At 37.1% G+C, this 27,341-nt stretch overlaps 1 protein-coding gene across 1 annotated transcript in view; it reads left to right on the top strand.

Moving 5' to 3' along the window:
• Window positions 1–344: 344 nt before the first annotated feature.
• The window catches only part of fz (frizzled class receptor), a 50,167-nt gene continuing 23,170 nt past the window's right edge, over window positions 345–27,341 (top strand). The window contains exon 1 of the mRNA XM_077436350.1: window positions 345–1,664. Within this exon, the coding sequence (XP_077292476.1) occupies window positions 467–1,664 (1,198 nt within the window). The 5' untranslated portion in view covers window positions 345–466. The remainder of the gene's footprint in view (window positions 1,665–27,341) is intronic.

Here is a 27,341-nt window from a genome sequence, read left to right as displayed (position 1 = left end):
TTTATTCTGTATTTTTTGCATTTTTTCTAAATCTTGGCCACTAAACAAATTAAGCACAGTGGCACAATAAACCACATGTGGCAAGACAATTGAATTAAACACTAAAATTTTACTTTTTTTACTTAAAATATTTCTTAATCTACATAATACACCAACTTTTCTAGCCATTTTTTTTTATTATATAGTTGCGATACGTCTGCGTTAACGTTTTCGGTGGAACGGCGGCTTTAATCTGGCGATTTTAGAGCGGATGCACCAAACCCCCATTTACCAGATTGAATATGCGTACAGGCTGTGCAGGAGCATGAACGTACAGCCGTCCAAAAAGGCGGTGCAGCGACCGCGGCCGTCGCTGTCCGCTGTCCGCTGTCAGTGGCGACGCGTTCGTCGTGGTGAGTGGTCGCGTTTGTGTTCCGTGCGCGCGAGCAGTGTTGTAGCGTGTTGACGATGGTAGTGTTGTAGCACGATGGGGTTGCGCGAGTGCGTGTGCGTGTGGCTATGGCTGGTGACGGGGATGACGGGGATGATGGACGTGGCGTCGGCGGGCTCCCGAGTGACCGTTTTGCCGGGAGAAGACTCGCTGCCTCGACACGGCCGCTGCGAGACCATCACCATCCCGGTGTGCATCAACCTGCCCTACAACCAGACCATCATGCCCAACCTGCTCAACCACGCCAAGCAGGACGAGGCGGCCAAGGAGATCCACCAGCTGGTGCCTCTGATCAAAGTCAAGTGCTCCCCGGACCTGCACTTCTTCCTGTGCACGCTCTACGCCCCCATCTGCACCATCATGGACGAGCCGCTGCCTCCCTGCCGAGAGCTGTGCCAGTCTGCTCGCAATCGCTGCGAGAGCACCATGAACACCTACGGCTACCCCTGGCCGGAAAACCTCGACTGCTCCAAGTTTCCACCTGCCAGTGAGCAGCTGTGTGTCGACAACAAGACCGGAGAAGCGGAAGGGCGCACGTCTCGTCCTCCCGTACTCTTCGACGGTGGAGTGGGAGGATCTCGCAACCCAGGATTGCTGGGTAGTGCCATACCTGGAGGTCGCGACCACGGATTCGTATGTCCTCTCCAACTGACCGTACCCAAGGGCTTCGAGTACAAGCTCCGAGTGGGAGATAAGATCGAGCCCAACTGTGGTGCTCCTTGCGACTCCATGTTCTTCACGGAGCGTCAGCGAGAGTTCGCCAGGGCTTGGGTCGGCTCTTGGGGAGGCGTCTGCGCCGTCTCCTGCCTGATGACCGTCCTCACGTTCCTGATCGACCCGGAGAGGTTCAGATACCCAGAGAGACCCATCATCTTCCTGTCTGGGTGTTATTTGCTGGTAGCCGCTGCTTACGCCGCTGGTTGGGCTTCCGGAGATTCGGTCAGCTGCAGGGAGGCTTTCCCACCTCCGGCTCATCTGGATCGGTTGAAGATGGTGCCGACGATTTCGCAAGGCACCAAGCACGAACGGTGCACCATCGTCTTCATGGTGTTGTACTTCTTCAGCATGGCCTCCAGCATCTGGTGGGTGGTGCTGACTCTGACTTGGTTCCTGGCCGCCGGTCTCAAGTGGGGCCACGAGGCCATCGAGGCCAACTCCCAGTACTTCCACCTGGCGGCGTGGGCGGTACCCGCCATAAAGACCATATGCATACTCGCCATGGGAAAAGTCGACGGTAATACATTGTTATTGTTTGTGTCTTATGTATACGTCAAGTATTTATACATCCTGTCTGAACGCCATTGTCTAATTAATATGAGAAATGCTTTAAGTACCATCGACTCTTCGGAGTTGGTCCTGCTTTTTACACACCTCCTTTATTAGATACAGTCGTTCAAAGGTGAACATTTCATTTTATCTAGATTTTGTTCTTGGTGAATGGCGGTTCAAACTTCGTAAGTTGAGAATCTGGTATGACTATGGGCCGGGCCGCACCGTGCAACTTTGTCGGCCGACTTGTTGCGCGACACGAAATAATGTATGGAAATGTGTGCGACACACTAGTTGACGAGTGTGGCATGTCCCATCTACCTGCATGCATTGGTCTGGTCGCTCTCAACCAAGTTGTTCGCGAGTTGAGCGGTGCGGCCCGGCCCTATGAGATCGCCCTCTCATGCGGATACTTTCAAGCTATTCAAATTAAAACTAGTAACTGTTGCTTACATACAAACAACCAAATGAAATAAATAGCACCGTAACTTTTGATCATATATTCACTATTTTGAATTAAAAACCGTACAAAATTCGTGGTCAACGTACGCTGCCAAGTCATAAATCCCAATTTATCGGAATTCGTCCCATCAGAGTTCGTCCTGCTTTTTAGATACACTTCATGCTATACTCGTTCAAAGGTGAACATTTAATTTTACCTAGATTTTGTTCTCGGTGAATGGCGGTTCAAACTTCGTAAGTTGAGAATCTGGTATGACTATGAGATCGCTCTCTCATGCGGATACTTTCAAGCTATTCAAATTAAAACTAGCAACTGTTGCTTACATACAAACAACCACATAAAAGAAATAGCACCGTAACTTTTGATCATATAATCACTATTTTGAATTAGAAACCGTACAAAATTAGTGGTCAACGTACGCTGCCAAGTCATAAATCCCAATTTATCTATAAATTCCAGGGCGTGGAGTCGGATCAAAATATACCGACTCCAACTCCGGCTTTATTCGTCTCCGACTCCAACTTGAAGGATTTTAGTAAGATGTTGCCAACGTATAAAATAATTAGTATTAATATAATGAAAATACTAGCGATTTTCAAAACATGAAAAATTAAAGGAAATAAAAAAAATATTAAAAATTTACATGTAACCCAATTTATTAAATTATTGGTCATGAAATATGCATAAATAAAAAAATTAGTACATTCATAGTATATGTGTACACATAAAAATTCAACAATTTTGTTATTAAATTTCAATTTATTAGTCCATTTACTTCAATAAAATTAGACTCTGGTTGACGCATCTTTTAATACTATTCATTAAAAAACGTAAAGGAGGTATGTAAAAATAATAAAAAGGAATCGGTTGATTTTTACAAACCTCCTTTACGTTTTTTACGACTCTGGCTCTGCTTGATATTCTCCGACTCCACAGCCCTGATAAATTCACACAAAAAAAATGACTATCTAGTTAACAGACTATTATTTATTATATGTATTCACATTCCAACACATCTTACATAGCTCGTCAGTATTAATACGTTGCCAATTTATGTAAGTGGAGTATTTTAACTTTACCAAATTGACATACAAATTCGTTGATAGTGTTTTCATTTCTCATTGACTACATACATATGTACATAGTATCTCAATAGGACGGATGATTGATAATGACTACTGCACACAGTGATAAGCCATATCTATCAAACGGGCTAGACTGATTTCATAGCATACAAAAACCCAAAAAAGTTGTCACTTTTTATTAAAAGGTCTCTTCTTAGGCTTACTTCGCAAATGATTCAATATCTTTTCCTACAGTTATCCGATCGTTTGTGCGTTTTGGTCAACGATGGAAATTTATTTATTTTTTACGGTTTGTGGCCTGAGTAAGTCTGGTTCACATTCACATGTCGAAAAAACGATAATGCTGTTTTGGCAGATCTTTAAATTTGGTCTAGATATGTACGTATTTTTCGACAACGAGCAACAAACTGCGATTTTCTACAAATTATAAACTATTTAAGATTTGCTTTAAGCCCAACCATATTTAATTGTCTAATCATGAACGCTTTCGCTTTTGATTTGATGTACGAGAGTATTTGTGTACTTCGAAATTGAAGAGTTCCGGTGTAATCCATAGAGATTCGCTTCAAACCGCACAATTATGTGTAACTTTCTTCAGCCATCATTATTGTAGTAAATACTTCATATTCTGCTATTTGTGTCGTTCGTCGTGACATATTCATCAAAATTTTCCTTCATTGAGCCATTTCTTAGAAATGTTTTGAGCTCAATCTATTAATACTGATGAACGCATTCTTCTCGGACCATCGCTTTTTTTTGTCCTGTACAAATATTTTGATATAAATATATCGATGCTATGTAGCTGTGTGCACGCCTAGCTAAAACTTTGACTAGGTTATATTATATAGGTTGTAGGTGATGTTGCTGTTAATCAGAATAGCGATCTTGGGTATACGCATATTTTCGAATAGTCCTCGTGTTTGGCATTCCTCCCCATCACCCAAGTTGATTTCGTGTCAATTTCCTCCCCACAGCCTTTCTGGAATTCGCCCCTCGACTCTTCTGGCATGCGATTTCGGTGCTTAATTCCTTGGCAAGAAGCGGCATTTCCGTTTGAAGTAAGCAAGAGCACATCGCCTCGTGCATCATCGCTCTGGCCCTATAAAAATAAAACGCATCTCAGCACTGCTTATTTATACTGGACCGCTTTTGGTCGACCGCCTCTAGTACAGTCATCCTCAACCTTTTTCCTTGTCTTTTTTTACATCCCAATTCGGCAAAACTTTGATCCTTCTTTTACATCCGTTACAATTAAGTTTCGCGTTTAAGGCCGCAGGTGTTTTTTTGGGTACGAATATAACGTGTGCTTTTAAACGCTATGCTGGCAGATGTCTACGAAATTTAATCGATTTCATATTCATAAATGATGAAGAAGATAATAATCAAGTGCAAAATTGTACAAAAAAGACGACAAAAACGTTCGAAATGAGACAAAAGCCAACATTAATTCCAGGGCCAAATCACAAATAAAAATTCCTTCTATCTATGTACATACTCATACAATACACAAAAAAAGTTTTCCAATATTTAGACGTTACACACACTGAGTAATACGTGGTATTTATTTTTTAGATACTTTTAAACATGCGAAAATACTTTTAAATACATACAGTACCAAAAATCACCACCTGGGGTGTTTTGGTGATATTTTATCCTTGCTTGACTATGATCGATAACGGTGAATCCCATATTTGAAGAAATGTGGGAGAAACTTGTCGGTTGCATATGGATTTGCATACACGTGTGACCTCCCAAACATATGCATTCTGCACGTGCAACTACACCCGAATTTGGTTAGGGGAACTCACTCAGCCGGAGACGTGACGTCCCATACCACTCAGTGTGTTTTCGCCCTTGGTCCATTTACATATATTTACTAGCACAGCACAGAGCGGCAACCCCACGTAAACAGCAGTATGAACAATATTTAGTACATTCTATAATATAGAAAGTCCATATAGAGTCTATATGGACACATTCATATGTTCCGTAATACCTTCATATACTTGGGGTATCCTTAACCACTTCATCGTCATAAGCGCACCAGTGCGCGCTCCTTCGTATTTAAGGCTATGACTCGAAATTAATTTTGGTTCCTTCACAGTTACATCTAAAAATATCCTGTGATACTAATGAAATTGGAAAAGGTCAATATTTTTTGTTAGTTTGTGATATATTCAAGAGGTAGGTCAAGGTTTTATTCTTATTATACACCAATACATGTCATCGAAATGCATTAGGCAGAACCAGTTTTCTTTGACCACTGTGAAAATATTCACGCATGACGTCACGTCATATTGGAGAGTGCACCCGTACTAGCAAAAGTGCTGTCAAGCGCATGAATATTTTCGGAAACGTCAAATTGTGACAATGTTGAGTCGACGATATGACGCAAGCAATATTGCGCCGTGACGTCGCGCTCTGTAATGTATATGCCAGCCGATTTTGTCTTGCACCCGTCTAAAACAAATATGAACGTGCCGGAAACGGACGGTGCTGTATAGTGTGAATAAAAGTAGTATTTTTATTGCTGTGCTGTGCCTAGCTGTTTTCGTGCAGTGCTGAATAGTTTCGGAGACGGAGGTAACTGACCTAGAACGACCACACATCCCATCATTGTTTTCATAAGAGAATCACTAATTGATTTGAGTCATCTTTTTTTTCTAATTACCAAAGGTTAAACTGAGTTTTTGTGTGTCATCGGACAAACGCAAATAAATTGATCAAATTACAACGAATCGTGTAAATATACCGCGAGCAAACTCAACTCTTATCTCCATTACACGAAACCACTCCATTATGCATTCATGCGATTAAAATTTAGATGAAGCACCCCTGATGAGCGCTTTTGACGCTCGAGTATGTATCATACTGAAGTGCTGGGTAAACATTTTAACTTGGCTCTTTTTTAGATGCCAGCATACGGTTTTACCCAAATTTATACACACACCAGAATACCCTCCGTTGAAATTTTCAACTTGCTTCTACAATCTTAATCAAAACGTACCCAATTAAGTTCCTCTCACTCCCCCTTTGTGCTTCGAACAATACCCCATTCGCCAATATATGTACCCCATTTTGACTTTGGTCTGCACACTATCAACAGGGGGTGATCGCATTGTTCGAGCACAATAGTTATTACTGGATAACGGCAATCACTCAAGCGCTCCATGTTGTATTTATGACGTTCAATTTGCTTTTCTGCCGTGGAATCGCTCGACTGGAAAGCGCTTCCCTGCATGTCGACAAATGAACAGTTTTTACTTTCTTTCGGTTTGCTTTTGCTACCTGTTTTTAATCCGTTGAATTTCCGTGTAAGCAGCAATTTTATCAAATACCATCGACGGCAGAAGCCAACGAGCTCGGTCACGCGATCTCAAGTGCAAAACTCGATTATGCCAATACATGTATGATCCTAGTAATACAGTGTACTCTCGATTACCCGGGCTAATGCTGCGAAGTACAGTACCGGATAATTAAAAAAACACGGACAATCCGAACTATAAATTTAATATCGTTTCTATTGTTTGACAAGGTCTTGTTTGTAAGTAAGTGTTTGAATGACAATAGATACGATATCTGAATTGAAATCCCGGATCATTTGAATCGCGATCAAACCACCACTCCTCGATGTTTTCCCTATTCAACATTTTCAAATCATATCATATTGATCGTTTCCTATCAGAGTTTGCCAATTTTCTCTGATTTCATTGTTGAAACGGTTCCCGGAAAAAAAAATTGGCTAAAAATCCTTCCTACCTACAATGTCACCACTATTTGAAATTTGATGGATGTACAATAAAAATTTATGTACAATTCATAGATGTCTCGTTAATTTGCGAGTTTTTTCAGTGTCTCGCAATTCAACGACTTATAATAAAAAAAATGCTGCATTTGTATTTGTAATTGGCCAGGAAGGCGCATTGGGATTTACCTGTAAGGCCTTCCTGGTATATATGTAAAAATAAATAAATAAATATAAAATTTTCCATTTATCTCCACATTTCCGATTTATCACTTGCCTCAAATATCGATAAATCCATTTCCACTTTAGGAATAATCTTTCTCCATGATCAAACCAGTGTTATTGGCTTTACTTTCGACCAAGATTTTGCTATTCCGTGTATCATCACCATCCACTGCTGGATGAAGGCCTCTCCAACGCGTTTTGCGCAACTCATCCATCGCACTCCACACATTTTCCCTGTGGTCTTCCTTGTACCCTTTTACACTCTCTCGGGTACCATTCTAGCACTTATTTTGTCCACATTTCATCCATTCTTCTAACCACGTAGCCCGCCCATTGCCATTTCAATCCCTTTACTCTATCCAATATACCCACTACCCTTGTCATACTTATATTCCGTGTATAGCATCCAATATACCAGAAATTAATCAAGTCATTATCTTCCACAGCAAAAATTTTGAGAAGATCAGCACGATAAAGCCGTTTCATTGATGATATGACACCTTGGTCTATAGGTTGAATTAAACTTTTAACATTACGCGACTTGGCTATCATAGAATCAAAAGTCAAAAATTTACGTATTTGTTAGAGAATGCTTAGAGATTATAATTGAATGCAAAAAGTAGTTAAATAAATATCTGAACATATGTATAGGTATATATCTATCGAAAAAATCCCACTGATCAACCAATGAAAAAAAAATGAAGTAATTTTAAGCATGGATTATCCGCACCCGAATATTCGAATATAGTATTAAAGTTGATACTCATCTCATTTGCGAATCTTTTTCGTTGCGCAAATGCCTCATCGCCACAATGAGCTCATTACCATTGCAAAACTGTCTATTCGCACATTTGATTTCGGAATCTATTGTCTGCTGCCGCATCGGATGAAATCCATCCGACTTATCTCGAGATGGGTTTCTTTAAATGGATTCGTTTTTGCTATTAATGGTTTTTATGACCCAATTGAGTTGATATTTGAGATGCGACGCTTTATGTGGGCACGCCCGCTGGGACAATAAACATACGGCACGTCGTTATCCCTCTGTAGATAATTCCTGATTAGAACCAAAAGTCCTAGTCGGATGTTGCCAGTTGGCTTTCATTATCCCTCCCCTTTGTCGGCGGCCGTTTCTACGTGTTCTACGTCTTTTTTATCTCTTTTTCATGAAAGAACACTCACTGATTCACTGTGTCCATTGAAAATGAACAGTTATATTTAATTTTAGAACTTTACTGAGAATCCTTGGTTTATCTCCCTTGTGAATCATTCGCTTATTTAATTTAAGGCGATATCGAATTATAACACCCCACGCTTCTACGTGGGGGAGAACCGGGCAAAAACTAATACTTTATTTTGCAATTTCCCGTAATTTAAATTTACGAAAGATCTATTTTTTATTTTGAATGTAAGTATAATGATATAGATACATTTTCAATTAAAATCAGATAAGTTGGCAAACCACTTAGTTCAAAAGCATTATATGCTAACCACTAGTCCATGCTGCTGGTTAATTATCGTTTCCGCTTTTTTTAATATTGAAACCCAAGGTAAGCATACATATGTATTTATATACATATATATAATATATAGAGAATGGGACAAACGATTGAGAATACTTAAACCTAATTCAATAGTTTGTGCAAGAACAAACTACATATGTAGTTTGTTTTCAATTTGTTGTGTGCACTATAACTGACCAGATTGTTTAGTGTATAAACAAACTAGTATGTTTAGGAACAAACGAAATGTATATTTGGACTAAAACATGAATTGTATGTATGAGTTTAATTTATTTTTGGGTTAAAAAGTAACCGTATATTTAATGACACCATTTTAACCAGTTTCGTAAAAAGCCTTGCTCCTTGGTCGTGTTAATTTTTCCTCGTGCTCTTTTTGCTTATTAAACCGCAAACTTATTATATTCAGTATTGAAACCAGAAGATACTGGATGTTAAAATCAAAAATATCGGATACCGATCAAAGTTACAAATGAAAGCTAAGTTGTAGTTGTAAACAAAAAACTGGATATAATAAACACAGGCATATCCCTAACGAGATCATTTGTACACCTGCAGTTACTAAGTAACATCTTAGACTTTACGTGATGTTTTCTTTTGGGATATATTTATCTTGGTTCAAAAGTTTTGATCATGTTAAACTCATCGTCGTCATTTATAACCCCATCCTCCCTAACCCAATAAAAAACAAACATTCGAGCTTGAAGTGGGGTGAAATTTTATTACATCACGTATGAAAAAAATATTTTTTAGATTAAATATTTCTTGGTATTTTCACGTGTACTCGACGATTACGACTTGTCACCTCTATATTTACTCTTACGATTTACGCGCACGCTATAATTTAACCACAAATGGTACCCAGCGTGTAAAAAAAATGAACCAACCTCCTTCGAATCCATTCTTATAATAGTAAAAAAGTTAATGTCTATAATTTTGTCTCAATGGAGGATGATAATGAGGCGACAGGAATTTTTACCCTTCGTACCCTACGGACCAAGTTGGTAGTTGATCTCGGTTTAAAACGTGCATACAAACTAGCTTTTTGTGTATTGAAAAGCAACGTTCGTTTGCTGGTGAAACGTTTCTTACGAAACGATCTTGTATGTAAGCAACGTCGCACCTCCTTTGCACAACTATGCGCCGGCTTCCAGCTCCTTTGATCTGAGACTACGCTTTGTTCTTCGCTCAGGAGTCGTCAACTGTTCGTCCTTACTGCAATCTATTCAACGTGACCCACATCTCGTGTGCAGATTCGGTATGACGAGCCAAAACCCTATTGTCAGCTCGCGCGAGTTGGGAAACTTCCAACCGGAATCTGCATACATACTAGGTAGACAACTTCGCATTTGAATGAAAATGCTTCGTCGTCAATCTGTTGCAGAACAATGGTCCATACGAATGTGTGCAGTTTGCATTGTTGAACAGTCTCTCTCGTCATTGGCAAACCTTTTTTGTTGCCGATATTTGTCGAGCGGGTTATGAAGATCCAGAGTTCTCATCGTTTGATTTTGATTTTTAAATGCTTTTTATTATTACGAAATTATGTTCACAATACATCTTATATCTATTTTAATAGCTACTGATCTACTGATCATTTTCTATTTTACAATTTTAATTTAATTTGGTTAGTAATCACAGTATTATATTATTCTAATGTTAATCTAAAGCATAATAGGAAAAAGAGCTCAAAAACCTATTTACAATCCTTATAAATGTTCATAATACATCTAATACATAATATTAATTAAAGACTATCTAAAGTCGATGACCTAGAACAGATTGTGTTTAGGTAATCTGTGTTTATACCTGAAGGGTATAGACATTTTGTTGTAATCACCGAGACTCTTCACAAGTGTGTTAGTATGGTTATTAGTGATTCTTTCATAGAATCTACTGGTTAGTTTGTTAGTAATGTCTGTAACAAACGGAATATTATATATAGCATGCAGTTTTTTCAGGTTAGTATATATGGGTGTATTATAAATTATTTTAAGGGATTTATTTTGTATTACTTGGAGCTTGGAAAGGTTAGTATTCGAGGCGTTATTCCATACAGGTGAAGCATAGGTTAATAATGGTAATATGAGCGCGCGATATAATTTTATTTTATTTAGCGTTGATAAAGAACTTTTAGAAGATAAAGATAAAGAAGATAGCGTTCTCATCGTTTATCTTATCTTTGTAGTATGTGAAGTGTAATATTTTGTGACACGAGCCAATTTATTTATTTAACTGTGTTTGTATTGACATGTCTAATATGCGGCATCGACTTGATAGTATATTTATGTATGTTTTGTGTGGCGTGTTGACTCTTCTTCTATCGCATTCGAATGTTTTTATTGAGCTATTTGATACTTTTGACCTGAGAAAATAATACAATACTTCCCACGCCAGTGAAATATTACTGTATAAAACACGCTTCGTTTGATTCTACAGGCCAGGTAAATGTGAGTTTGGAAACAAAGGACATTCGTATCCTAACAGGTAGTTTTGAATTAATCAGTCTGTTGTCCAAAACCCAACAGGCTTCGAGCTTTGTTTTATTGAAATATTTGACTCCTACTAGCATGAGTGACGTCAAATCGTAGGCATGCATACTAAAAAGGCAGGTGTATTTATTTTTTTGACTATTATTATCATCAATTTATTGCGAACGCGTATATAATTGATTGCAATCGAACATTCAGCGCATTTCAATAAATATTTTGTACCCACATATACACATCTACATACTTGCTGGTGATTTATGTATTTGCTTTTCAATCATGTGTTGCTGCATTATAAATGGTTAATTTATATTTTCTAAAATTAAAACGTATTAAACTCGCATTTGCTTTTCTCTTCTCGGCAAAAACTTGTTAACGCCGGACCTGGAGTGGACGTGCAAGTTCCCTCGCTCGATCAAACCAGAACCAGAATCCGCAGGATCTGTATCAGACTACGAATCAGTAACTATCGATCTTTGTTGAAAAATTCATGAGTTCCTCATCCAGTTCCACACACCGAGACATCCTAGTAATTCAGTCGATCGGTGTTTTTTTCATGTCCTTTTTAGACCATCGGAATATCATGCTTAAGATCGATCTCTACTGATACGCATGTACATATGATGCATAATTAATTAATCGATATCCTACTTTGTTCAGAGGCTTAAAATACGAATTATATTCTCTAGGTATATTTTTTATTCATCATAAATTTATGCTGTTAAGTTTATTCGATTCAAAATGAGAAATCGAATACATATTTCGATAACGACAATCAATTGGAATTAATTGACTGCAATTTTTGGACTAATGACATATCGCCAACCTAATCCATACTTATCGTTTTAAAAGTAGCAATGTATTAGGGCGAAAATACGGTGACTTGTACGTGGTACGTGTTTTTTTTTTAAGATACTTTTAAACATTCGAAAAAAACGCAGCACTCCTAGCCCATATACATGGTATACAGTCCCAAAAATCACCCCCTGGAGTATTTTCGATGATATTTTATCCTTGTTTGACAGTTATCGATAACAGTGAGGTAATTGGACTATTCGTCACATTGGGGTGGTCACAAAGACAATTTTTTCCATGAAAATCGCGAATACACAATATTTGGCACTCAAGTTCTCGTTACTATGATAGTTATCGTTAGTATGATGGACTTTTCGGCTGCCAGATGTTCCGTTATAGAGATTTTAGTGACTTTCTGACGAGTAATTTGTGACCAGTAATCACCGAACCAACAGTGAATCCCATATTTGAAGAAATGTAGGAAAATCTTGTCTGATCTCGGTTGCATATGAATATGCATACACGTGCGAGCTCCCAAACATTCCAAATTATCCGGTTTGGGAAAACCCCCACTGTGAAACCGTCAAAGCGGTGAGCCACAGTGCGTGACGTCCCGTACCACTCAGTGTGTTTTCGCTATTAGCCTCGTGGATTCCAGATGGGAAGAGCAGTTCCTTCAGTTCATTGTTTATTCATACGATTTTATTATTTCGACAAGTTTCTCCTACATTTCTTCAAATATGGGCATCACCGTTACCGATTACAGTCAAACCTGTCAATACACGGATAAATATGACCGAAAACACTCCAGGGATGTGTGCCGTAGGAAAGATCATGCGTGTTAGGGTTTTTTTACGTGTGCAAAATTATCTAAAATCAAACACGTGCCGCGTGCCTCTCAGTGTGTTTTCGCCCTTATAGCAGTGGTTGCTAACCACCGAGTAGTTGCCGAGATCGAACCCTAGATTCACCTTGATTGAAAAGAATTTATTCCTAGTATTTCTACAGTACTGCTAGTCAGACGATTTATCTCATTTCATTGTTGAAACAATTGCTCATCAAATTGGCAAAACTATCCTACCCTGTATTTGTCACCACTATTTGAATATGATTTCAAATTTACAATCTATAAATTTATATATGTATTATACAAGTTTAATACAATAGGGGCAAACCCATAATGGCATCATAAAATATAAACATTTTTGGAATAAAAATAATAAACATACATATATGTATTATATATGTATGACCATTGACAGTTATAAAACCTTACACACTTGTATTCTATCAAAACTTCAAGAGTCTGATCATCTTGTAGTATTCCAGCTAATTTTGCGATGGTTATAGTATTTCGCAGAACATGCGAACCAAAGACCTCAGCAATTTCTGCATTATCTGTCACACACTATATGAAACGATTCATTTTCATTATTCCCACGTTCTATTGAAAAAGCGGTCGCGTCAAAAGTCAACTATGAAAATTATAAATAATGATACGTCTTAATTGTGTGTGTGTGTACTTGTTATGGCCGCCACGACTTCCAACAACTTCTTTCCATGAAGGTGTTTCTTCTGCATACTATGAGTTCATCTTAAGCCGTCTTGAAAATCAATCCAAATTATTGTGTTTAAACCGTTACATTCGCTCAGCGCGTGTAAATTGAATCATATTCTCCACGGAGGATGTGTTCGTCTTTCAACTTCTCGCTAATCGTATCTGAGTGTTCTCATTTTTTGCCGTCTTATTATATTTACGTCATAATCGTTTGATAAATGCGGTTTGCTACGATCCATCAGCTACATCGTCTTCTGGTTGACCACTGGTGCTCCGGTGCTAATGTCTTTAAAATGACAACCGCTAACGAGCCATTTTGTTTCATCTCGAAACTCCAGTTTAATTGAGTCATTTCGCATATACTCTCCTCACATCTGTCCCGACGATTAAATGCTTTCGCATGTCAATTAGGCTTTGATCTCACGTTACTGCTATCCAATTAATAAAAAAATAATCTAAAATGACGCAAAGCTCATGGAACCAAAGCTTTCGAGAAAAAATACAAAGCATTAATTCAAACTGGTTCGGTGACTTGCGCACAAGGCGAAAATTTCGAACACGGAATATCTGGGACTCAAAAATTCCACCCATTGAGAGTCAAAACGCAAACTATCACGCTAACGAGAATTCAAACTCTCGGTGGATCAGTTTTAGTTCAGTTTTCATTGTGGTTGATAAATATCAAAAGGATAATTGCATTCAGCTGCAACAGACGTCAAACTTTTACCCAAAGAAAATAATATTCTTCAATTCATTCACACAATTAGATTAATTTAGCGAATATTTAAGACTAATGTTTTTAACTAGTTGGGATAACCGTATTTTATACAGGGTTGACACGACCGAGTGCAGTCGGACATAATCTGCTAATTTGATCACACAGACGTTGCCACGTTAGGAGTAACCTCCGAGTGACCAAATTGGCAGACTCAGTCCGAGTGCACTCATATATCAACCCGGTATTACGGACAGTATATTGAATTGATTTGCACTACTTCCGATAAGTAGGGGTCGCCTTTATAAATGGAATGACCTTTAATGAATGAGAATAGTTCCACGACAAAAGCTACACAGACTTTTGGTCCAACGACCATATGTTCACGACAAAAGATCCAGCCGACGATTGTCTGTTGTCGTTATTGGATCCATAATATTTTGCTGTGGAGCACGATGAGAATATTCTTAACTTTTTAAAGGTAGACGTTACTCCGAGTTACGTCCGAGTGACAAAACTAGAAGATTCGGTCCGAGTGCACTCATATCGTATCAGCCTGGTGTTACGGGCAGTATATTGAATTGCTTTGATTGTGACATCAGCATCATAAAGCTCCTACTCTCTGTCCACATATTCTCGAGAAATATCTCACAAACTATTTATTTATCTATTTATTTCTTACCGGTTATGTACGTATTGTGTCAGAAATTTTTACTTAATTCTATTTTTTTTATAAATAAATTGAAAATATTTTTAATTTAATGTACCTATTTAATACGTCGTCTACGTATCAAAGTTTGGTACGATTTTTCATACACATGTACATTTTTTTTAAATAATTTTACCTCGGAAGTTGTCGTCAATTACGTCAGCTCTTTTTTTAATCACTGCTCGCGCAATAAAATTTAGTAATTATTAATTAAGCTTTAAATTATGCGGTCTCTTCAAACGCCTTCATAATCGTTTTATGCGAAGTCGGAAAATAAATATCGCTGTTTGTTTTTACGAAACATCTTGTCATTTGCAAAACGCATATGTACATTGAGCGTGCAAAGTAATAGCATGAACGACATCATTATGTCGTGAATGTATTCGCTAATGTGAATACATCCTGCAAAAATGCAAAGAGAAGGCAAGCTGTCTCCGAAATATTGTTATTATTAGAGCGAATGTGTTTCGAATTTCGCCAAAACATCGGAGCGGAAACGATGGTACGCGAGCGGCCTCCAAATGCAACGAAAAATAAGGTCACATCTTTTCGTTTTAGATTGAGCCATCTGATAAGATCATACAACAATCGCTGGTAGTGTATTTTCGGTGTGGTCCGTTGACTACACGCTCTTTTGTACCCTTTCGAATTTTTGACGCTAAGTGAGCACTCAATTGAAATTATTTTTAATCGTATTGCAAATTGCAGAAGTTATCTGGCGCATTGAGCGCAGTTGGTTGACGCCCAACTATTGAACCATTCACTTCTTGCTCGATCATTGCAACCTTTGATAAAAACCTTCAAATATGGGTGTTTCTTAATTTCGTATACAGAACAGAACTTATATTCGCTTCCGTTAAGCTGTCCAGATATGAATAGAGCTCGTTCCATTTATTTAAAGACTCAGTTCTACTCTATGGATAAGATCTGCACGATGAGGTCGTGTACTGACTATTGCCTAGGCGTACTTTTCCGAGTGGGAATAGCCTTTATAAATGGAACGACCTTTACTGAATGCGACGTGTGCAGACTTTTGGCCGAATGGACACTTAGTGGACGTTTGACCTAACGGACATTTGACCGGTTGTGTATCGAAATTACCCAAAGATCACTGAAAACAGATACTTTATTCAGAAATCACCTCTAGCTCATTAAAATTTTATATTTTTGATAAATTTCAACATATAAATTTCATTCGGCCAAGCGTCCATCGGCCTAGTTTCCGTCGGCAGAGTATCCAATCGGTCAATCGTCCATCAACCGAATAAGGGCTAAGACACACAGCCATGCACGTGGCACGTGGTTTTTTTTAGATACTTTAAAACATGCGAAAAATGCACATATTCATGAAACGCCCAGCACGCCCCGACCCAAAATAACCCTCTGGAGTGTTTTCGGTAAAAATGCATCCTTTTATTTATTCTTGCTTGACAGTGATCGAAAACGGTGTATCCTATATGTGAAGAAATGTAGGAGACCACCCACTACTTCTTCCCTGTGTATTTTCGCCCTAAGAGACTATACGTCCACGACAATAGATCAAGCCGACCAATGCTTGTGGCCATTATTGGATCAATGATCTTTTCCTGTGGACTATACAGTCGTTGTGCCAAAAGTCCGTGGATCTTTTGTCGTGACACGATTGACAGTGTTCTTAACATTTTATTTATTTATTTATTTACAAATATACCAGGAAGGCTTAACAGGTAAATCCCAAATGCGCCTTCCTGGTCCACATAATTATTACATAGATACATGTAAATCTAAACAATATCTGACATCTATGGTCAGATATTACAAACATCGTATTAATACCATAAATAACAATGAATAACTTTCATTTAACAATACGATTTTTTTATATTCAATAAACAACGACAGAGACATCTATGGTGAGCAATATGGCGAAACCTAAGATATAACAATAACCTAAGGTTCGCAACAGAAAATTGGGAAGAAAACGCCAATTTTTACAGGAATCGTTTCAATGAAAATCTGAAAAATTGGCAAATTCTGATAAGAAACGATCGACCTTGACAAACCAAGGTCTGGCCAACAGCGAGAATTGAAGGAACTTGTAAATACTGGCGCCCTTCTAACAATATCCAGTTCTTAGTTTACATGACTAGCTTAATTACTCAATAATTAATCGTTATATGTATGTATACATTTGTATATACTCCACAAAATATAAATTGATGATCTTAGCTCAAGAACTTTTTGTGAGAGGTGGATCTTCAAGGCAGGTATACGTACACATATATAATAGCAGAAATCATTATCGTATGATCATATTTTCTTTTTCATTAGTTAGTATGCAAGAACTCCCACTTAGTTCGTCTTTATATTCCCCATTAGAAGTACTAGTCTTATATTAGATGTATTTTTTTATACTTATATGATATAATATCATAGTACGCTACGGCAAATATCAATCGTTGAACCTGTATTTATATATTTTTTGCGCTCGTCTGTTTTGAGTGTAAGTTATTGTAAACAGCGAAGACCAGCTCTAAAATTTGTAGCAGAGCTGCTGCAATTTACATACTGGTATTTCGCCGTATTTCCTCGAAATGAGACGGTTGGCAACCTCTGGTTTGCAGAGATGCTGGCGCATCTCCAAATCATCAACAGAGCCAGTCGAGCGGGGAACAAACACAATCCAATTAGGGCGACTTTCCTTCGTCCCTCCGCCAGGACGAGGTTGGAAAGATAGTACCGACAATAACGTCCACCTCCTACTTACCATTTTTGTTACAACCCACCTACCAGCCGCAGCACGTTTCAAATTTACTCTTTTAATTAACCAAACAAGACGTAAAAGAAAATGGAGTCGGTTTAACTCTTACGCTGTCCGAACTAATATGTCGGTCCTTCGTTCACGTCAAGTCTCATACGAACCCATGGTTCTTACGGGATTCATCAAGACGAGAAAAAAATCAAGTAAAAAGTACTTTACGCTCGCTAATGACGGACGTTTTATGTAAAACGAAAAAAAATCAATGTCTTCATCGAAATTATACCTTCTCGGCATCTTGTCTGTTTAATTACGTCTACATACATCGTTCGATTCTTTCTCAATTTTATTGCATATAATGCTCAACCGCAACAGTAATTAGATCATTAAGAGTTTTTGGCCCGTACTTCTGGATACATTCCGAAAAATGTATTCCATTTTTAGTATGGCTACAATTACTACAGTTTTAACATTGCTTTTATATAGATATACCTAAGGCTGAAATAGTTAATTTTTTTTGGATAAAGTCGCTGATACTGAATTGTACGGCATGGCATGTCTAAATAGACTCAAGCTGTGAATGGGCATCTCTTCATATTATTTATTGTTCATTCGTACGGTCTGATCTTATTATTTCAAAAAGTTTCTTTATTTCTCTATTTAAAAGTTTATTATTTCAAACATTTCTTCAAATATGGGAATCACCGTTATCTTCCTATGTCAATATAAGGGTAAAATATCACCGAAAACACTCCAAGGGGTGAGTTTTTGCCTGAATTTCGAAGGTCTGTGGGTGTGATAGCTTTTCTTTACATATGCAAAACTATCTAAAAAAATATATATTAATCTGTACCGTCGCAATCCTTGGCAAAACTCAACCTCTGGAGCGTTTTCAGTGATATTTTATTGTATTGTATTGAATTAATCACTTATTTATAAAGAAAATCATCTGTGACGCTACTTTCTAAACTTTTAAAGACTTGACACCGTTTCAATTTTTAGTAAATCAAATATAACATTATATTTTATAGTTGTTACTATTCACATACGTTTGCAGCACCATTTATGTAGTTTAGATGTGTTTACGAAATCTTAAAATTCGTGACATCTCAAAAATACGAAATCGTGTATTTATTTAATCATGAATTATTTTTTTATGCAATTTTACTGCCATCTCTTAGTAAAATTTCGAAACACAAATCAAATCGTATAATTTTTGTCATCAGAATAATTTTACGTATCCAACAACGCGTCCGCGGTTGTGTGAACAAAGCAACGGCAGAACACCAACGTCCTGCCGCGGTCAGTAAAGTGTTAACAAGAATAGATCTGCCTACAATGGCATTGTTTATAATATAATATGCATATGAGAGACTGTCAAAATATCGAATTATGTACATATGTATGTTCGAAACTTAATACATACGCATGTTTATTAGTAAAAGTAGAATTTAATACAGAATATTACATTACAAGCATCATTATTACTGCACATAAACTAAGTAGTAAATTACAGTAGCGACGTATCCATATATACTTGTATTTATATTAATTAGGGATTCTCAAGAGCGTATGCTTGATACGAGATAAGCATCTCAGATCTGGTTAACCTGTGCATTTAAATGTATCTTCAGTCTGCGCCTCGTTAAAACTCGACGAGAGAACTCCAATCCAATTTGTCAGTAGTTGTCTTTGGAAGTGGAAAAAAAACACATACACATAGAAGAGCCATAGCATGAAAACGCATAACCGACCAAAGGTGAAACAGTTACGATAACTATATATATTTAAGCAACAAGTTATGCATTAACTCATCGCCACAAAAAATATATGTATTAGTACCGTTAAAATCATACGTATTCGAGTGAAATAACTAACCATTCCCACTCGCACAACAGCCACAACATCGCACACCGAGATGATGCTTCCTTTTGAAATATTGCAATGGCATTTAATACCTGAACACGCATTGAATACGAAATAAGCCCGTGCGATGAAACGCTTTTATAATAATAAATAAACATCAAAACGAATACTACAACAATGGCGATAAGTATAGATACGTTTTTTTTTTTCATTCGATTCGCCTTTCCCGTTTTTGTTTTCTCTTTTTTTTGGGGGGGTCTCAAATAACCATTGTCTATTCTAACACCACCTGTGCGAGACGAGCTCCAATAACAAGAACCATCAAGATAATCAGAAGAAACCTTACGTGCGCCCAACTCTCGTTCGCCTAATAAAATCCAAACTCAACGAGGCGAACGTTAACCCTCTACCCTCAGAGTATATTAAAATTTGATATCTTCTTCTTATATTATAAAGACTATATGTATAACCTCGAATGGTCTTGAAGGTTCATATACATGTACTGTGTTATATAAGTGTGTTCTTGTGTTTTTATTATTGAATTATACATACTATAGCAGAGATGCCAACAGCGGGGGAATTTAATTAGCCCATCACCCTCGAAGTAGAGGCTGTGATTCGGTTAGAATTAGCCATTTTTTATACGAACTGACGGCTTTGGCTTATATTAAATAATCTGTCAAACTCATTTCATCCAGTTCGTCGATTTCCCCTTATAAATATAGGTAGATTTTAGCATTATGCAAATTATTTTTATGATGTATTCACATCAAAAGATTGAGAACTGTTGTTTCTTTTTATATCTTTTTTAAAACAAAGAAAGTTTATCCGCAATGGCAAATCTTCTACACACTTTTAATGACGAATCTGGAGCTGAAAATAAAACAATATTATAAAATTTAATTCGTTATTTATTATATGTACGATAATTCGTCTCAATTTGTACTACGAATCAAATGTATTATACATATGAATATTGCTTTTTATTATTACATATACATACATATGTATGTATTAGTTACATTATTCTAACTTTATGTGTAGGTTTTTTTAACATAATGAAATTATTACTATACATTCGTACGTATACTAACATAGTTAGTGTTTACTAACAAGCATGTATAATCGCTTTTCTGATCACTTCTTATAAACATGTTACAATCAATTAACATGTTGAACCCCATTTTATGGATAATGGACACGGTACATAACGTTCTTCGTGCTATCTTAAATCTCTATATGGATTTTAATTTAATATTTAAAATTCACCATCCACTGCTGGATGAAGACCTCTCCAACACGCTTCCATTCGTTTCCGTTTTGCGCAACTCTCATCCATCTCACCCAACATATGTTTCTAGTTTCGTCAACCCATCTTTCACCCTTTAAAATTCTCTCGCGTACCATTCTAGCACTTCTTTCGCCCACCATTCTTCTGGCAACGCCATTTCAAACTGTTTACTCAATCCACTATATCCACTACCCTTGTCGTACTTCTCACCCACGTATTCCGTTTTATATATCTCCTAGTAACACTTCTTTGAGTGCGTTGGACTTTCAATATCCAAGTTTCAGATCCATTCGTCATCACTGGCAAAACACATTGATCAAAAATTCAAAACCCGATGAACGCCAAACATAAAAAACCAAAATTTGTATCCGAATAGAGCCGAGTGCGAAGGGTTAAAATAAATGAAAAAAGCTATCATCGGATTACGTTCCTCCGAGCAAATTTATCCCTTGACGCAAAGTAAAATATGCTAAATAACGAAGTTAGTCTCTCGAGTATATGTATGTATGTATGTATACTGGTATTCGCGACTTGACCTCAGTTGACCACGCCATAACGAGTGGTATAATACCCGCAGGTATATGTATTATCCTCACTCGCAGGAGACATCCGAGGTTTTGTGTTGTTCTCTCAATAAAATGAAGACGTAAACATCTTCATTTTTGAAAAGTTATTGCTCGTATAAGGTTCTCGAGATAGTGGAGACCCGTCGGCTCCATCGTTTTACGTTATTGGCATAGTTATTAACCTTTTTCGCACTTGGGTTGCGTTTCGCATTGAGACGATCGGATCGTCGATGGTGTGAAATGCCGATTTGTCGACGCGTTTATCTCGAATTTATCTCGTTGCGTTTTCATCACGTTGAATACTGATTATGCGCATATTTACCGCTTCCTCGATTTTCTTCTTCGTTCTCGTATGCTTCTCGGAATAGATTTGCCTAACAATATCGTTATATTATTTTACTATGCAAAGCTCTTCTTAGTCTAAAAGATCTGGATATGCAGAAGCAACTAATGTCAGTTGGAGGTTTTCTTTAAATACATAACCAGCAATACTATTTTTTTTTTCAAAATTGTCATTTTTTAAAATCTAACTGTTATATACAGACCTACCTAAACAATATAAGTTTGTCTAAAATTTGTTTGGAATTTGAACGAAACCCACGTCTTTTAAGTTTGTCGCCAAGTACATGTATGATTACTCTTTTGATGGAGACAATCATATCCATTTTAATTTTAAATTAAATAACGTTCGATTATTATTTTTTGTTTGTTTTTGAAATACTTTTTTATGGTTCATAAAACTATTCATTCACAAACCTATTTATAATTTTTCACATTTGAATATATGTACATACATAGTTACAATCGAATGTTTTTGTTTTTAAATTTTACTGTTAGTAAATATTATATAACATGGTTTTATCTTTAACTCATTTTATCCCCGTTATCATTTTATTTGTCTGTTTGTATATTTATCGTATAATTTTATTACCTTTACAACACGTTAATTCCACATAGGTATGTATGTACATACTCCATACCAGAAGAAAGGAACAACGCGACGATAATCTTAATTCACAAAAAAATAGATAAAAATGACATCAAAAACTGCCGACCCATTAGTATACTTTATACAGCGGTTTACAAGCTCTTTTCAAAGATAATAACAGAAGGGTTTCGACTATCCTCGAAGAAAACCAACCTATAGAACAAGCAGGCACAGGGAAAATTTCAGCCCAATGGATCATCTCCGAGTAGTCAGCCATTGTGCATAGGTGTCATTGATTATGAGAAAATCTTCGACACCGTGTTTACGTCATAATTAAGCTTCGGCATGACCCTGCGCACTATTGTTCATTTTAATGGTGAACATTTTTTTTTGGCCTCTAGCTTTGTAGTTTGTCCTCTTTCCTGGAAAAAGCCCTAAAACTCCCATTCTTTTTCCAAAAGCACGCACCACCGCCGAAGACTAGTCATAATGCAGTATTTACCGTTCTACAAACACAGGAAACACAGCTGGACAGGCAAAGTAGGATTAAAAATTAACGTAGATAAGACCAAGCCAATATTCAATAGTTATAGCATTTTATTTGATGATAAAATAGTAGAAGTAGTCAGTAACTATTTATATCTAAGACTAATAATAGACATGTCTGTTAGAAAAATAAATAAATGTATGAAATTAGGATACAGTGTATTTGGACGAATGAACGCCGTTTTTAAATCAAAAAAAGCCACTTTGCCTGAAGAAAAAGATCTTCGAACAATGTGTTGTGCCAATGATTACGTATGGATGTAAAACTTGGACATAAGACGTCAAGATGCTATAAAAGTCCAATGAACTAAAAGAAGTATGGAAAGCTATACGTTTGGCATAACGAAGAATGATAGGAAGCAGAATATGACGAAGGTAGTAGATATAGTGGAAGAGATTGAAATGGCAATGAGGCAAAGAGAAGAATGGACAATAGGTGGACAAAAAAAGTGCTAGAATGGTACCCGAAAGAATGCAAAAAGGTGAAAGGAAGACCGCAGGGAAGATGGGTAGACGAAATTCAGAAAATGTGTAGGGTGATATAGTTGGGAGTTGCGAAAAAAAAGACGAATGAATGCGTTATATGTACAAGCCTTCATCGGCGGTGGATGGAGAATGGCTGTAAATGATGATGATATTTGGATTGACGTGAAGCTTACCTCTTTTATACACGTTTAAATAATAGTAAGTTATATATCTCGTTGTAGGCGTTTCTTTTTATGTAGATTTTTTTTTCGTACACTTGATATGAATTTACCAGTGTATTTGAATATTAAATGATTCAATGAATTCTGAAGATTTCAAAAGTAACATTTAATATTTACATATATACAAAGCAAATTTCCAGAAAATTTACATACAGTTATTGTAGAATTCACTTCACTTGACCTGTGACGTAATCCTTACACAGTTTTATCGAGAATTCTTATAACGATCATCACTCAGTCACACCCGTGATTTTTATGAGATTTATATCAATGTTTTAGAGACCCACCACTGAGCCATTCTCGATTACAAATGACTTTTGGTCGAAAATTAGCACTTCCTTGAATATCTGTTGACCGGTGCTTCAAAACCCGTTCGCATTTATCTTTCGCACTATGTATGTACGTACACACATGCACCCAACTTCACACACACACACACACACACACACACACATTTGCCACACCTGTAATCATACAATTACTACTATCGATGAGTTGAGAAAGGAGGGGAGGAGAGTGATGGGAGAGGAGGGTTCGTATGCACACGCGGTTCCCCTTCGGTGGCCTTGGATCAAAACGATGACCCTCTTAGCCATCTCCTCAGACCTCTGAGCGTCTACGGACCAGGATACGTCCAGGTAAATAGCCGGATGATCATGTAAAATAAACCCTTTTGTTGTCTGTGAGGGTTTTTAGTCGTGAAATTTTTTTGTTCTTCTAGAATCCAATTGGAATCGGGAGGATGGATAACCGCAACAGCTCCGAAACCCTTTAACTTGCCTGTCTAATAAAGCTTGATTTACGATCCTTTCCTCTTTTTGATGGGTTCACCTTGACGAGTCCTTTTAAAACAATGACTGCTATTTTATACCCGTGTCGGTGAAGATAAACGAGTATTCAAATACCTCAGGTATCGCTGGTTAATTAATTATACTGGTACAGAATTCAATTAAGCTGCGGTGTAACTACACCAATATCTCTGTCCGTAGATCGCTTTGCTAGAGAATCCAAACAGCCGAGGTTCATTTAATAAGAATGCAGGTCGAAAAGTATATTCCATTTTTTAAATGATTCGTAGCAAAAAAATTTGCATAATGTTTCCATGACAGTAATTATACACTCGGCAAATCATTGCCAGTTACTGCATTTCCTTTCTACCTCTCTAGAAATCAACGGATGTTAAGTCATTATGGTCCGTTTTTTTAGCGATAGAAAACGGAAGTATGTATATAAACTGACGATAGTACATTTTTTGTTTGATTGCACTTCTTATGAACATCGCTTTCAATCAATTAGTGTGTCGCCTCCTCATTCAAAAATTTTGGTCGAATGACTTATTGCATAACTTTGTGTTTTTTTCCCAAAATAATCTATTCATAAAGGTTCGTTTATACCAGTACAGTTCAGCCAGCAACTGCATATAAACAACACTATTCTCTGGTACATTTTATATCGACACATTCATATATTCCATAATGTGTACGTGACATGTCCGAAACAGCAGTAGCCGACACGATCTATTCATATCATACAGCAGTACGTGTGACGGAAACGTATCAAGTTGAACTTGTTTTCTTTGGCCACTGAAAATATTCATACATGACGTGTCGTCATAGTGGTGAATGCTCCCTTACTAACCAAAATGCTGTCGGGAGCATATGAATATTTTCGGAAACGTCATAATGTGAAAATATTGAGCAATATTGCGTTGTGTGATGTATGTATGTATATGTAAGCCGATTTTATCTTGGATTTGTCCAAAACAAGTATGAACGTGCCGAAAACGGGCGGTGCTGTATAGTATGAATATAACTAGTATTTTCCGTGCAGTGCTGTGTTGGGCTGCTGACGTGCATTGCTGGATAATATAAAGATAACCGGACCAGCGTCTTTCTCGATTTTCATACAACAAATATCACTAAATTTGACATTATAGTTTGTCTACATCTGGCACTAATTCGTGATGATGTGGTCGTATAAGAGATATGTATATCTGCTTACACCTTTTCAAATAATTACATCCCATCTATTTTTGTCGTATACTCAACTAATGAGAGATAATTATTGAAGAAAAGCCCTTCCTTAGTTACTTGAATACTACTAAATTGTTTGTCCATAATGAATAAGATATAATATAATATTGGTATTTCCTGCTATTACTGAACGCATTGCATTGAGTACCCCCAAGCTAAAGGCATAATAGGCCTATTCCTAGTTCATTGTGATCAAACTATTTTTTACGAAGAGAGTATGCAGTATTCATGGGGAGTTAATTAATTAATTTAGTGCAATTTCCCATAGAAATGGATAATGTGGAGAGATTTTTTTTTATAAATATTGCAACTGGCCATTTTATAATAAAAATAAAGTCAAACTGAAACGTATAATCCAGTAGCGTGCCATGACTTACAAAATAAGGGACTAGGTATGGACAAAAAATATTTTTGTGTTAACAAAAATATCCTAAGTAGCCTACGTTTCTTAATATCATCTTGTTTGTCTTCAAAACTTAATCTTCTTAATGATACGGCAAACAATCGATTCGGAATGCAACACTCCGCACTGATTTTTTCTGGAAATCGTCCCTTGTCATATTTGTACTCAAAGAAGTTTTGTTTAAATGTGTTAACTTAACAAAAAACATAGTTAAGAATGATGTTTGATGGACACAAATCAGAATACTCTTAATTACAATTCCATAAATGCTTAACGAGACGAGTAAATTAAAAAAAGTTTTGTCTTCAATGGAACGCCTACACACAATAATTCGCCAGTACCACAAAGGGAACAGCGTCGAGTCCGTGCAAGCAAACGACGCGGCGGACCATACCATAACAATTCACTCCCACTACCGCTAGCTCAAGTAGGGCCGATTCAGGTTTCTGAACTTTGCTAATCCGAGTAAACAATATCTATATGGACAATGATTTGAATGTAATGTAATTCAATTTTAGCTGAATGATTGGGGGACTAGCCTAGTCTTTCTAGTGCAATGACGGCACGCCACTGGTGCTATTATTGTATTATATATAATCTGAAATTATATCTTTATTACTCAAATTTATTGAATTATTGCCGTTTTGTACAATCTACAGTCTTGAAAAGTTATTTAAAGATGAATGCGTAATTGGTAAATATTATCAACCTCTTCACGATAGTGTATATTTAAAAGGCAGAGCGTATAAATTTACACACACATATTTACACAGTAATCACACCGTGAGAACAAATTATTCGTATTTAATTAATCGTAGTTTATTTCGCGCAGTGTATAGGTAATAATTGATTCGTTTCGCACAACCGCAAAACACGTTAAATTTAACCGCGAATTTGAAACACGCTTCAAGTTTAACCGTCCATGTTGTCAGTTGTGTTTGATTTGGTTTTTCTCACCGTCCAAACTCTGACTGAAAGATGACTTTTTAATTGATCGATGACGGTCATATTCTGTTGCCGGATGCCTTGTCTCGTTTTCGATACACATGTACACACTGAATCCGTAACTAATTATGCACAATCCGAATGCGGTTTATCTTAATGATTTTCGACGAGCGCACGATACCTACTACCTGCACTCCTTCGGAGGTAAAACACCTGTCGGTACTATTTCTCAATCGCTTACTGCCTATCTGTATAAATATATAATTAAAAGTGGTCCAAATGGACGTCGCAACACTTCCATTTTTGCCGACAAAGT

Source organism: Arctopsyche grandis, chromosome 8 (genome assembly GCF_051622035.1).
Source record: "Arctopsyche grandis isolate Sample6627 chromosome 8, ASM5162203v2, whole genome shotgun sequence".
Classification (NCBI taxonomy): Eukaryota; Metazoa; Arthropoda; class Insecta; order Trichoptera; family Hydropsychidae; genus Arctopsyche; species Arctopsyche grandis.
The sequence above is the reverse complement of the archived record's forward strand: the minus strand, read 5'-3'. Positions and strand labels throughout refer to the sequence as shown.